Consider the following 14,604-nt stretch of genomic DNA (forward strand, 5'->3'; position numbering starts at 1 on the left):
GCAGGGTGTGGTAATGATGGTAACAGCAGGGTGTGGTAGGGATGGTAACAGCAGGGTGAGGAAGGGATGGTAACAGCGGGGTGAGGAAGGGATGGTTACAGCGAGGTGAGGTAGGGCTGGTAACAGCAGGGTGTGGAAGGGCTGGTAAAGGCAGGGTGTGGTAGGGATGGTAACAGCAGTGTGATGTAGGGATCATAACATCAGGGTGTGGTAGGGATGGTAACAGCAGGGTGTGGTAATGATGGTAACAGCAGGGTGTGGTAGGGATGGTAACAGCAGGGTGAGGAAGGGATGGTAACAGCGGGGTGAGGAAGGGATGGTTACAGCGAGGTGAGGTAGGGCTGGTAACAGCAGGGTGTGGAAGGGCTGGTAAAGGCAGGGTGTGGTAGGGATGGTAACAGCAGTGTGATGTAGGGATCATAACATCAGGGTGTGGTAGGGATGGTAACAGCAGGGTGAGGTAGGGACTGCAAAAGCAGGGTGTGGTAGGGATGGTAACAGCAGGGTGAGGTAGGGATGGTAACAGCAGGGTGTGGTAGGGATGGTAACAGCAGGGTGTGGTAGGGATGGTAACAGCAAGGTGAGGTAGGGCTGGTAACAGCAGGGTGTGGTAGAGATGGTAACAGCAGGGTGAGGAAGGGATGGTAACAGCAGGGTGAGGTAGGGCTGGTAACAGCAGGGTGTGGTTGAACTGGTAACAGCAGGGTGTGCTAGGGATGGTAACAGCAGGGTGAGGAAGGGATGGTAACAGCAGGGTGAGGAAGGGATGGTAACAGCAAGGTGAGGTAGGGCTGGTAACAGCAGGGTGTGGAAGGGCTGGTAAAGGCAGGGTGTGGTAGGGATGGTAACAGAAGGGTGAGGTAGGGATGGTAACAGGAGGGTGTGGTAGGGCTGGTAACAGCAGGGTGTGGTAGGGCTGGTAACAGCAGGGTGTGGTAGGGCTGGCAACAGCAGGGTGTGGTTGGGCTGGTAACAGCAGGGTGTGGTTGGGCTGGTAACAGCATGGTGATGTAGGGATGGTAACAGAAGGGTGTGGTAGGGATGGTAACAACAGGGTGTGGTATGGCTGGTAACAGCAGGGTGTAGTTGGGCTGTTAATAGCAGGGTGTGGTTGGGCTGGTGGCAGCAGGGTGTGGTAGGGATGGTAACATCAGGGTGTGGTAGGGATGGTAACAGCAGGGTGTGGTAGAGATGGTAACAGCAGGGTGAGGTAGGGATGGTAACAGCAGGGTGAGGAAGGGATGGTAACAGCAAGGTGAGGTTGGGATAGTAACAGCAGGGTGAGGTAGGGCTGGTAACAGCAGGGTGTGGTTGAACTGGTAACAGCAGGGTGTGCTAGGGATCATAACAGCAGGGTGTGGTTGGGATGGTAACAGCAGGGTGAGGTAGGGATGGCAACAGCAGGGTGTGGTAGGGATGGTAACAGCAGGGTGAGGTAGGGATGGTAAAAGCAGGGTGTGGTAGGGATGGTAACAGCAGGGTGAGGTAGGGATGGTAACAGCAGGGTGAGGTAGGGATGGTAACAGCAGGGTGAGGTAGTGATGGTAACAGCAGGGTGAGGTAGGGATTGCAAAATCAGGGTGTGGTTGGGATGGTAACAGCAGGGTGAGGTAGGGATGGCAACAGCAGGGTGTGGTAGGGATGGTAACAGCAGGGTGAGGTAGGGATGGCAACAGCAGGGTGAGGTAGTGATGGTAACAGCAGGGTGAGGTAGGGACTGCAAAAGCAGGGTGTGGTTGGGATGGTAACAGCAGGGTGAGGTAGGGATGGCAACAGCAGGGTGTGGTAGGGATGGTAACAGCAGGGTGTGGTTGGGCTGGAAACAGCAGGGTGAGGTATGGATGATAACAGCAGGGTGTGGTAGGTATGGTTACAGCAGGGTGTGTTGGGGATGGTAAAGGCAGGGTGTGGTATGGATGGAAAACGCAGGGTGTGGTAGGGATGGTAACAGCAGGGTGAGGTATGGATGGTAACAGCAGGGTGAGGTAGGGATGGTAACAGAAGGGTGTGGTAGGGATGGTAACAACAGGGTGTGGTAGGGCTGGTAACAGCAGGGTGTGGTAAGGATGGTAACAGCAGGGTGAGGTAGGGATGGTAACAGCAGGGTGTGGTAGGGATGGTAACAGCAGGGTGTGGTAGGGCTGGTAACAGCAGGGTGTGGTTGGGCTGTTAATAGCAGGGTGTGGTTGGGCTGTTAATAGCAGGGTGTGGTTGGGCTGGTGACAGCAGGGTGTGGTAGGAATGGTAACATCAAGGTGTGGTAGGGATGGTAACAGCAGGGTGTGGTAGGGATCGTAACAGCAGGGTGAGGTAGGGATGGTAACAGCAGGGCGAGGAAGGGATGGTAACAGCAAGGTGAGGTAGGGCTGGTAACAGCAGGGTGTGGTAGAGATGGTAACAGCAGGGTGAGGTAGGGATGGTAACAGCAGGGTGTGTTAGAACTGGTAACAGCAGGGTGTGGTAGGGATGGTAACAGAAGGTTGTGGTAGGGATGGTAACAACAGGGTGTGGTATGGCTGGTAACAGCAGGGTGTGGTAGGGCTGGTAACAGCAGGGTGTGGTTGGGCTGTTAATAGCAGGGTGTGGTAGGGATGGTAACAGCAGGGTGTGGTAGGGATGGTAACAGCAGGGCGTGGTAGGGATGGTAACAGCAGGGTGTGGTAGGGATCGTAACAGCAGGGTGAGGTAGGGATGGTAACAGCAGGGCGATGAAGGGATGGTAACAGCAAGGTGAGGTATGGCTGGTAACAGCAGGGTGTGGTAGAGATGGTAACAGCAGGGTGAGGTAGGGATGGTAACAGCAGGGTGAGGAAGGGATGGTAAAAGCAAGGTGAGGTTGGGATGGTAACAGCAGGGTGAGGTAGGGCTGGCAACAGCAGGTTGTGGTTGAACTGGTAACAGCAGGGTGTGCTAGGGATGGTAACAGCAGGGTGAGGTAGGGATGGTAACAGCAGGGTGAGGAAGGGATGGTAACAGCAAGGTGAGGTAGGGCTGGTAAAAGGCAGGGTGTGGTAGGGATGGTAACAGAAGGGTGAGGTAGGGATGGTAACAGGAGGGTGTGGTAGGGCTGGTAACAGCAGGGTGTGGTAGGGCTGGTAACAGCAGGGTGTGGTAGGGCTGGCAACAGCAGGGTGTGGTTGGGCTGGTGACAGCAGGGTGTGGTTGGGCTGGTAACAGCATGGTGATGTAGGGATGGTAACAGAAGGGTGTGGTAGGGATGGTAACAACAGGGTGTGGTAGGGTTGGTAACAGCAGGGTGTGGTTGGGCTGTTAATAGCAGGGTGTGGTTGGGCTGGTGACAGCAGGGTGTGGTAGGGATGGTAACATCAGGGTGTGGTAGGGATGGTAACAGCAGGGTGTGGTAGGGATGGTAACAGCAGGGTGTGGTAGAGATGGTAACAGCAGGGTGAGGTAGGGATGGTAACAGCAGGGTGAGGAAGGGATGGTAACAGCAAGGTGAGGTAGGGCTGGTAACAGCAGGGTGTGGTTGAACTGGTAACAGCAGGGTGTGCTAGGGATGGTAACAGCAGGGTGAGGTAGGGATGGTAACAGCAGGGTGAGGAAGGGATGGTAACAGCAAGGTGAGGTAGGGCTGGTAACAGCAGGGTGTGGAAGGGCTGGTAAAGGCAGGGTGTGGTAGGGATGGTAACAGCAGTGTGATGTAGGGATCATAACAGCAGGGTGTGGTAGGGATGGTAACAGAAGGGTGAGGTAGGGACTGCAAAAGCAGGGTGTGGTAGGGATGGTAACAGCAGAGTGAGGAAGGGATGGTAACAGCAGGGTGAGGTAGGGACTGCAAAAGCAGGGTGTGGTAGGGATGGTAACAGCAGGGTGAGGTAGGGATGGCAACAGCAGGGTGAGGTAGTGATGGTAACAGCAGGGTGAGGTAGGGACTGCAAAAGCAGGGTGTGGTTGGGATGGCAACAGCAGGGTGTGGTAGGGATGGTAACAGCAGGGTGTGGTTGGGCTGGTGACAGCAGGGTGTGGTAGGGATGGTAACAGCAGGGTGAGGTAGGGATGGTAACAGCAGGGTGCGGAAGGGATGTTAACAGGAGGGTGTGGTAGGGCTGGTAACAGCAGGGTGTAGTAGGGCTGGTAACAGCAGGGTGTGGCAGTGATGGTAACAGCAGCGTGATGTAGGGCTGGTAACAGCAGGGTGTGGTTGGGCTGGTAATAGCAGGGTGTGGTTGGGCTGGTGACAGCAGGGTGTGGTAGGGATGGTAACAGCAGGGTGTGGTAATGATGGTAACAGCAGGGTGTGGTAGGGATGGTAACAGCAGGGTGTGGTAGGGATGGTAACAGCGGGGTGAGGTAGGGATGGTAACAGCGGGGTGAGGAAGGGATGGTAACAGCAAGGTGAGATAGCGCTGGTAACAGCAGGGTGTGGAAGGGCTGGTAAAAGGCAGGGTGTGGTAGGGATGGTAACAGCAGTGTGATGTAGGGATCATAACAGCAGGGTGTGGTAGGGATGGTAACAGCAGGGTGAGGTATGGATGGTAACAGCAGGGTGAGGAAGGGATGCTAACAGCAAGGTGAGGTATGGCTGGTAACAGCAGTGTGTGGAAAGGATGGTAACAACAGGGTGAGGTAGGGATGGTAACAGCAGGGTGAGGAAGGGATGGTAACAGCAAGGTGAGGTAGGGATGGTAACAGCAGGGTGTGTGAGAACTGGTAACAACAGGGTGAGGTAGGGATGGTAACAGGAGGGTGTGGTAGGGCTGGTAACAGCAGGGTGTGGTAGGGCTGGCAACAGCAGGGTGTGGTTGGACTGGTAACAGCATGGTGATTTAGGGATGGTAACAGCAGAGTGTGGTAAGGATGGTAACAGCAGGGTGTGGTTGGCTGGTAATAGCAGGGTGTGGATGGGCTGGTGACAGCAGGGTGTGGTAGGGACGGTAACACCAGGGTCTGGTAGGGACGGTAACATCAGGGTGTGGTAGGGATGGTAACAGAAGGGTGTGGTATGGATGGTAACAGCAGGGTGAGGAAGGGATGCTAACAGCAAGGTGAGGTATGGCTGGTAACAGCAGGGTGTGGAAGGGCTGGTAAAGGCAGGGTGTGGAAAGGATGGTAACAACAGGGTGAGGTAGGGATGGTAACAGCAGGGTGAGGAAGGGATGGTAACAGCAAGGTGAGGTAGGGATGGTAACAGCAGGGTGTGTGAGAACTGGTAACAGCAGGGTGTGGTAGGGATGGTAACAACAGGGTGAGGTAGGGATGGTAACAGGAGGGTGTGGTAGGGCTGGTAACAGCAGGGTGTGGTAGGGCTGGCAACAGCAGGGTGTGGTTGGGCTGGTAACAGCATGGTGATTTAGGGATGGTAACAGCAGAGTGTGGTAAGGATGGTAACAGCAGGGTGAGGAAGGGATGCTAACAGCAAGGTGAGGTATGGCTGGTAACAGCAGTGTGTGGAAAGGATGGTAACAACAGGGTGAGGTAGGGATGGTAACAGCAGGGTGAGGAAGGGATGGTAACAGCAAGGTGAGGTAGGGATGGTAACAGCAGTGTGTGGAAAGGATGGTAACAGCAAGGTGAGGTAGGGATGGTAACAGCAGGGTGTGGTAGGGATGGTAACAACAGGGTGAGGTAGGGATGGTAACAGGAGGGTGTGGTAGGGCTGGTAACAGCAGGGTGTGGTAGGGCTGGCAACAGCAGGGTGTGGTTGGGATGGTAACAACAGGGTGAGGTAGGGATGGTAACAGGAGGGTGTGGTAGGGCTGGTAATAGCAGGGTGTGGTTGGGCTGGTGACAGCAGGGTGTGGTAGGGACGGTAACATCAGGGTGTGGTAGGGACGGTAACATCAGGGTGTGGTAGGGATGGTAACAGAAGGGTGTGGTAGGGATGGTAACAACAGGGTGTGGTAGGGATGGTAACAGCAGGGTGAGGTAGGGATGGTAACAGCAGGGTGAGGAAGGGATGGTAACAGCAAGGTGAGGTAGGGCTGGTAACAGCAGGGTGTGGTAGGGATGGTAACAGCAGGGTGAGGAAGGGCTGGTAACAGCAGGGTGTGGTAGAACTGGTAACAGCAGGGTGTGGTAGGGATGGTAACAGCAGGGTGCGGAAGGGATGGTAACAGGAGGGTGTGGAAGGGATGGTAAATGCAGGGTGTGGTAGGGCTGGTAACAGCAGGGTATGGCAGTGATGGTAACAGCAGCGTGATGTAGGGCTGGTAACAGCAGGGTGTGGTTGGGCTGGTGACAGCAGGGTGTGATAGGGATGGTAACAGCAGGGTGTGGTGGTGATGGTAACAGCGGGGTGAGGTAGGGATGGTAACAGCAAGGTGAGGCAGGGCTGGTAACAGCAGGGTGTGGTAGGGATGGTAACCTGAGGGTGTGGTTGGGTTGGTAACAGCAGGGTGTGGTAGGGCTGGTAACAGCAGGGTGTGGTGGTGATGGTAACAACAGGGTGTGGTAGGGATGGTAACAGCAGGGTGAGGTAGGGATGGTAACAGCGGGGTGAGGAAGGGCTGGTAACAGCAGGGTGTGGTAGGGCTGGTAACAGCAGGGTGTGGTAGGGCTGGTAACAGCAGGGTGTGGTAGGGATGGTAACAGCATTGGGTGGTAGTGATGGTAACACCAGGGTGTGGTGGTGATGGTAACAGCAGGGTGTGGTAGGGATGGTAACAGCAGGGTGTGGTAGGGATGGTAACAGCAGGGTGTGGTAGGGATGGTAACAGCATTGGGTGGTAGTGATGGTAACACCAGGGTGTGGTGGTGATGGTAACAGCAGGGTGTGGTAGGGATGGTAACAGCAGGGTGTGGTAGGGATGGTAACAGCAGGGTGTGGTAGGGATGGGGGAATCAAGGGGGAAAGGGTTAGGATTGGGTCTGTCACATGTGCCTGTGTACCTGCTGACTAACACAGCCATGCTGGCTCTTCAGACTGGACACCTTGGCCTGGAACTTCTGGGTCTGCTCCTTAGCCTGGAGAGAGAGGGGGAGGGAGGGAGGGAGGAAGGGAGAGGGGGTCAGAAACATGCAGTTTAAGCTCATTAAGGAGCTCGAGGTGAGATAGACATTTGTCGATAGAGAGGGCATTGAGTAAGGTGATTCATCCTAACATGGAAATGTCCATCATGAAACCCACTGCATACTCTGAGAGAGTGTTGTGGTGGTGTGAACCTGGACATGGTTCTCTGGCTGTACACAGAGTCCATCATAGCAAATGAGGATGAACAAAAGCAGTGGATGGAGTTTTTAAAATAATTTTCTATCTGAGACAGGGTTGTGGGCATGTACACTTCCACATACATGTGCTGGACCCCTCTGTCTCCCTGTGGATCGTCTCATTGAAGCGTCGCTCTCTCTTTCTCTCCCTCCCTGCTCTTTACTTCTCTCATGTCTGGGAGCAGTAATCTGTTCCTGAGCCAGCACTGCTGGGATTAAGCAGTGACTGAAGATAGGATATATGCGTCATTAAAGCAGAGAGCACAGAGACAAAGTCAACAAAGGTGACATGGAAAGAGAGCAGACAAATCACGCACGCACGCACGCCTCCTGTGAATAGTAATACAGCAGCAGTGAGGCAGCTTCATTTCCATGTGAGGATCACGGCTGGCATGGCATCAGGTGGATTAATGCTGCTGTCCTGGAGAGCTGTAATGGATGCCTGGGCAGAGGAGCTGGGGCTCAGGGTGGACTCAAACCCCACTACTAAAGGTTACAGGGAAATGCAGAGAAATTATAGTGGGAGAGCGTGCAGAGTGCAGAGGCCTGGGAAAATGACTAATTGTGTTCAGATAAAGGCTCTGGCCGTATGCTGAGCACTAGAGGAAATGTGCCGGACTTCCACCATCTCACATGGAGAGGCTGGATCAGTGGGAGGCTTTTGAACAAGGTTCTGAGCCACGGCGAACACAATTCCAGCTTCTTCAACATGAGCGTAGCTGCCTTTACAATGGCATGTACTCTAGGAGTAATCCAGTATACCCAAATAAGCACTGACATCAAGTATCTCATTGTGGGTGAGATGGTAAGACTAGAACTGAAGTAGACTCATTGAGTGTAACAGTCAGGTCAACATGACATTGTCTTATAGAGTGGTAGTGCCTGTGTGTCTGTATTTCTCTATCTGTACAGCTGGGTTGATAGTGGTGTATAGCATGGTGGTCTCACCCTCCTCCTGGCTTCCTGTAGCCTGTCCTGGCACTCCTTGAGCTGGGCACGGGTCTCTGTCAGCTCCCCCTCCAGGTCCACACACCTCCGCTCGGCCTGGACACTCTCTGTGCCCTCTCTGTCCCTGGCCGAGCTCTGCAGAGAACACACCACCACTGCCAGCCTTTCCACCTACACGCATGCACACAGGACATTACTGTAAGGTTAGCACAACATTAGGCCTCAGCTCCATCTTCTGCCAGTGGGACAGTAGGCTGGCCCGAGTCATTGTGACCCCTTACTAATACTGGAGGGGAATCCATGGCAATCAGGTAAGAGTAGCTCTCATTTCCCTCTCATTATACATCCTCATTCCCAGCACTAACAGAGCCCATATCCACCCAGCCCCTGAGCCATGTCTATGTTTAACTCATCCATATTCCCCTAGTCCCAGGGGAGAGCAGTTTCCTGAGTGGGAATCTCTGTCTGTCTGTCTGCCCAGGTTAATGGAGAAGGACTAGGTCTCTGAGAGGAAGAGACCATGGAAAGACACAAACTTGCATACACGCATGCACACAATCGCATGTACACACACATGTGCACACTCACATTATGTAGGCATGGATATGAGCAGACTCTCAATGGTAATAAACAACATCTTACAGAGACATTATAACAGGCAGAGACTCCAGAGTAACCAGTACTGTGAATGTGAGCATCAAGGTCTCCATTGTCAACAGATATGGACTTAGTTTATGGAAGTCTCCAAGTTTGTGGAGAGATTTTTGTTATGGAGGACAATATGAATCCGGGTGTGAATCAGCGTGTATTGTTGCTGATGATGGACTTTGGGTTATGAAAGTGTTTCCACTAGAGTGTGTGTATTGTGTTAGTGGTGGACTCCAGTCACTGTGAACCACGACAGGCACCCAGTCTGACCTCGGCTCCCTGCTCCCGCTTATATCCCATGAGTGCCTCATTTTCTCCCTCCACCTGCACAAGACGCCCTTTGACCTCAGCCAGCTAAGGGGACAAAAGAGACAGGATGTCAGAGAGGGAGGAATACTACAGTACTGCAGCGTACACGAGGTCTACTTGTCTCTGAACAAACACTGGAATACGGTAAATATATATCCACACTATTCAATACAGCATTTCATTATTTCTTACAGCAACACTGTTACCAAAGCTTCTGTAGAAACTGCAAGAGTGAACTCATACACGGCGAAAGTAAATTGGTCGTGTCTTTATATAGCCTAATTAGCCTACTCCTATCTATACAGAAATAAATAGGCTACTACACCAGAAAGCGCAATTTGGCCACAGGAGATCATTCGATTAAATTCCAAATAGATGACTGTTGAGTTGAGACTGTCAGTGAAAGTAGAGAAGCCCTGCCAGGCATATCGCAATATTTCAAAATACAATTGTGGGAAAACATATTTTGGAAAGCAAATGGCTATTGCCATAGAGAGAAGACAATGAAAACACTCTAATCTGTCTTTTAGTTATTCAAATTGTCATTGAGCGAACAGTAGTCTAGGTCATTGGCACCAGCGGAGAGCACCGACCATATCCCCGTGGTGAGTGTGCATATTCACTCTTTATCATTGTTGGCTCAGTGCCACTTGAAAGTTTGTTATTCCCTGAACATCATATTGTGTTTGCATCTCCCCTTCTCATAGTGTCACATCCATCGTAGAAATTAGTGGACCAGGGCGCAGCGTGAGTAGAGTTAAATCAAATCAAATCAAATGTATTTATATAGCCCTTCGTACATCAGCTGATATCTCAAAGTGCTTTACAGAAACCCAGCCTAAAACCCCAAACAGCAAGCAAAGTTCCACATATTTATTTCAGTGAAACCAAAAACAACAAAGAATAAACAAACGTGCCATTCGTAGCGCACATAGGCACTAAACCAAACAATATCCCACCACTACAGGACCAAGCAGCGTGCCATGGAGGAAAAGGAAAGCTGGACATGGGAGGAAATAATGAGTGGATGCGAGACCCTTCCTTGGCGGGAGTCGCCAAGGAGTATAGGAGGACAGCAACAACACCGGGGTCCGCGGCCACAAAAATTGGAGGGGAAGGGGCAAACAAGGGGCAGTTGGTCGAGCCGAGGAGAGAGCCAGAGACCGTCGGGGAGTCGATGGAGCAGTGTGAGGAGGGAGATCGGAGGGAGATGTTGGTTAGGTGTATTCTGCAGCCCATTCGCCCTGAAGAGCGCCTCCTCAGCCCGGTACGTCCTGTGCCGGCTCCCCGCACTCACCCTGAAGAGCGTGTCATCAGTCCGGTGAAATGGGTGCCGGCTCCACGCACCAGGCCTCCAGTGTGCCTTCCCAGCCCAGCAAGTCCTGTGCCGGCTCCCCGCACTCGCCCTGAAGAGCGTGTCATCAGTCCGGTGAAATGTGTGCCGGCTCCACGCACCAGGCCTCCAGTGTGCCTTCCCAGCCCAGCAAGTCCTGTGCCGGCTCTCCGCACTCGCCCTGAAGAGTGTGTCACCAGCCCTTAGTCCTCAGCACCGGTGCCCAGTCCAGGCACGGCATCCAGTCCCGCTTCATGGCCTGAGCCTTCCTCTACGCCGATGCCCAGTTCAGGCACGGTGTCCAGTCCCTCTCCATGGCCTGAGCCTTCCTCTACGCCAATGCCCAGTTCAGGCACGGTGTCCAGTCCCTCTCCATGGCCTGAGCCTTCCTCTACACCGGTGCCCAGACCAGGCACGGCGTCCAGTCCCGCTCCATGGCCGGAGGCTTCCTCTGCACCGGTGCCCAGTCCAGGCACGGCGTCCAGTCCCGCTCCATGGCCGAATCCGCGGTCTGAGCGGAACCTGCCCATCTAGGTTCCTGTTTTGCGGTCGGAGTCCGCACCTTGGGGGGGCGTGACTAGGGAGTTTTCTAGTTGTAATTTTCTATGTTGGTGTGAGTATGGTTCCCAATTGGAGGCAGCTGATGATCATTGCCTCTAATCGGGGATCATACTTAGTGTGGTCCGTTTCCCACCTGCGTTGTAGGATATTGTTTGGTTTGGTGCCTATGTGCGCTACGAATGGCACGTTCATTTATTCTTTGTTGTTTTTAGTTTCACTGAAATAAATATGAGGAACTCTACTCACGCTGCACCTTGATCCACTCATTTCTACGACGGATGTGACACATAGGCCTATTATATGGATCAGACAACGTCGTTTCCCCAAACTTAAAACTCACGTGCCGCCTATGAGTGAACTTCTTTCAGGTTAGGCAGAAGCTTGTATGACTAATATGGACAGGGACCAGAGTCACCACATTCAAATCTATTCAATCTCGGGAGAAAGGACAGTGACACGTCATTATGGAGAGTAGAAAATGGCCTTTAAATTAAAGGTGGTTGACACAGCGGTGATAATGACTATCTGAGTCATGGAGGCCCTGGAATGAAACACACAGGGAGTAAGAACAGGATAGGACAAGACAGTTGATTAGTTCATCATTAATGGACACTGATAGCACATGGAGGAAATAGGCTGGTAGTGACTTTAGCATAATGCCCAATTGGTGTCCGGAGCACTTGGATATCAATACACAGCATCCATTAATTGGACATAACTGATGTAAACATCCGTTCTAGCCATGACTGTACAGTTACAGGAGGCTACAGAATATAGTAATACTATGAAGGAAAAGAAACTGACTCGTTCATTTTATTCCATATAGATAGAAGGGGGAGATAAAGGCAGAGAGCTCAGGGAATGGTGCAGTCATTGATAGAGTGACAAGTGTGAATCAGGCATGTAGAGCAGATCGCTGCTGTGGATCCCTCCAGCTCAAGGCAGAGAGTCTGCCTAGAGACCTAGCGACAGGTGACACAGGCGCTGACAGCCAGCACTGGCTCTGAATATGATTGGTTTGCCGTTCTCTCCAGGAGGGGAGGCCAGCAACAGCTAGAGATCTCCTTCAGCTGACCACAACACTGACCTTTTTTTACCGGAATGTATAACTGTTTAAGTATCTAACTACTCAGGCCGCCCGAGTGGTGCAGTGGTCTAAGGCACTGCATCGCAGTGCTAACTGTGCCACTAGAGATACTGGTTCGAGCCGTGCGCAATACACGCTGACACGGTCGCCAGGTGCATGGTGTTTCCTCCGACACATTGGTTCGGCGGGCTTCCGGGTTAAGCGAGCAGTGTGTCAAGAAGCAGTGCGGCTTGGCTGGGTTGTGTTTCAGGGGACACACGGCTCTCAACCTTCATCTCTCCAGAGTCCGTACGGGAGTTGCAGCGATGAGACAATTGGATACCATGAAAAGGGGGTAAAAAAAAAAATAATAATAAAAAAGTATCTAACTACTGTATATTTATGGATGTCCATTTTTCTACATCTCTGTCTGGTCTGCCTTATTGTGTGCATGTCTGACTATCTACCCGTCTGTCTGTGTGTCTGTCGTTGACAGACAGGCTCCTCATCCCCCCAGTTCTCTGTGGTAAACAACATAGTCATCCTGCTCTGACTCATGTTTCCTGGCCTGCCAGTTAGACTGTAGAGAGGTGGTCTGGGCCAGAGGCAGACAGGGCCAGCTGCTCAGCACATGTTCCCACGCCACGACCCAGCATCAGATAGCACAACTGTACTAATGGAACCAATACAGGGCTGTCCCGCTATGGCACTTTGGTCCATAAGACAGGATGTTGTGCCTCCATCAACGTGGAGGATTATCGCCCATTATGCTGCTATTGGATCATTGTGCAGATTTAACCTAGGCTTACGTACGTACCCTGACTATGTAGTTTTGCTAGAAAGTGAGACATCTTCAAGTTTCTAAAGGAGTTATTTTATGGTCAACAGATAAGCTCCTCTATAAGATGACGCACTTTCACAGTTTAGCTAATTTGGCAACAGATGGTTATGATGCTTTCTATACAAAACACATTTAAATGTGAAAGTGGACACAACCTGTATGATGAGTTATTCTACATTTTTCAAACACATTTGGATTAGATTCCTGGGGGTAAATTGGTTGGTTCTAGACCGTGCACTAGTGAACAGACACCCAACACACACGTTCAAAGAACTGTAGACACAAAGCATCATGGCTGAACAAGAGCTAACAGGGAGAGGAGGCCTGAGACTGGCGGTGAGTTCTCTACCTGAGTGTGGAGCTCCTCTGCCTGCTGTGTCTGGATCTGCAGGTCCCTCTGCTGCTGCTCTCTTCGGCTGTGTCCCCTCTGGAGCTCCAGTTGGCTCTCCTGTAGCTCCGTCTGCAGCTGAGAGATTCTCTGCCCATGGACATCCAGCTATCGAACCACAAAACAAGGCAGGGCGGCAGAGGAGGAGAAAATCAATCCAGTACAGAGAGCCTCTCCTTTCGTCTTGGCTCTGCCTGCCTGTCTATCTGAGACATGGCTACACCACGGATCCCAGATCAGAACCACCAGCTGCCCAAGTCCAGACACCCTGAGTCCCAGGACTGCTCTCCCAACACCAGCCCTGACATCCGCCTCAAACCGCCTGCCTCTGATGAGTAAGAAACCGCCTGGATTAATTAAATAAGAGCAAAAAAATCTATCTGACGAATACAACCTACCGTATTGAAATGGTTGCCATTTATGCATTGTCCAAACCCAAAACGAGTACTGATGGTGAGAGATTGTCCAGTTCTTATTCTGAACAATAACAGCGGGTCAATGATGGGTCAATAAAGAATAATCACCATGGAACTAATCTGAATGTCTGATCTTAACTAATCAAATACCTTTTCAATTTCAACGTTATCATCTCCTAGAAGCGGGGGTTTGCGTCAGTGAGTGTCAACACACACGATAACAGACTGCATGTATGTTTACATATAAATACTACAATGTTACTCATATGCAGTTAATGCATTGACAACCAACTGCTGAAGTGTCATTAAACGAAGAAAAAGGAAATAATCATTATAATATGAGAAACAGTAGAATTCATCATATAATGTAAAACAACTTAGAACAGCATAACAACTAATAACAACATTTGAAATCATTGTAATAATCACTGGACAGGATTCCTAGAACCTAAAAGGCATCACTCGGATGTCCCCATAGGAGAACCCTTTGAATAACCTTTTTTGGTTCCAGGTAGAACCCTTTTGGGTTCCATGAAGAACCCTTTCCAAAGAGGGTTCTACCTGAAACCAAAAAAGGGTTCTACCTGGAACCAAAAAGGGTTCTCCTATGGGGACAGCTGAAGAAACCTTTTGGAACCCTTTTTTCTAAGAATGTCTAGTGTTTTTACCATCAACATGTAACCAAACAAACTACTGGACCAGTGAGGGATCTCACTGATCCCAGTCTGACACCTGCAGAAGGCTGGCCAGTGGGCTGGCCCGGCACGCCAACACAGCACTAACTCTAATAAACTACCTCTAATTAACACAACACAGTCACCTGCTAAATCATATTAGAGAGAGAGAGGGAGAAGTGAGGGAAGGGAGGGAGGAGGGAAAGTAGGGAGAGTGGGATAGAAAGAGAGAGAGGAGGGAAAGGAAAGTCCC

At 51.5% G+C, this 14,604-nt stretch overlaps 1 protein-coding gene across 8 annotated transcripts in view; it reads right to left on the reverse strand.

Annotated features, from left to right (window-relative positions):
- LOC118359337 (centrosome-associated protein CEP250-like) overlaps positions 1-14,604 on the reverse strand; it is a 216,902-nt gene that overhangs the window by 79,377 nt on the left and 122,921 nt on the right. For all 8 annotated transcript variants that reach the window (XM_052481654.1, XM_052481617.1, XM_052481645.1 and 5 more), the window contains 4 exons: positions 13,223-13,369; positions 9,034-9,117; positions 8,116-8,286; positions 6,850-6,924 (listed from right to left, as the gene is read on the reverse strand). In XM_052481654.1, coding sequence (XP_052337614.1) covers positions 6,850-6,924; positions 8,116-8,286; positions 9,034-9,117; positions 13,223-13,369 — 477 coding nt within the window. The remainder of the gene's footprint in view (positions 1-6,849; positions 6,925-8,115; positions 8,287-9,033; positions 9,118-13,222; positions 13,370-14,604) is intronic.

This window comes from Oncorhynchus keta, chromosome 2 (genome assembly GCF_023373465.1).
Source record: "Oncorhynchus keta strain PuntledgeMale-10-30-2019 chromosome 2, Oket_V2, whole genome shotgun sequence".
Taxonomy (NCBI): domain Eukaryota; kingdom Metazoa; phylum Chordata; class Actinopteri; order Salmoniformes; family Salmonidae; genus Oncorhynchus; species Oncorhynchus keta.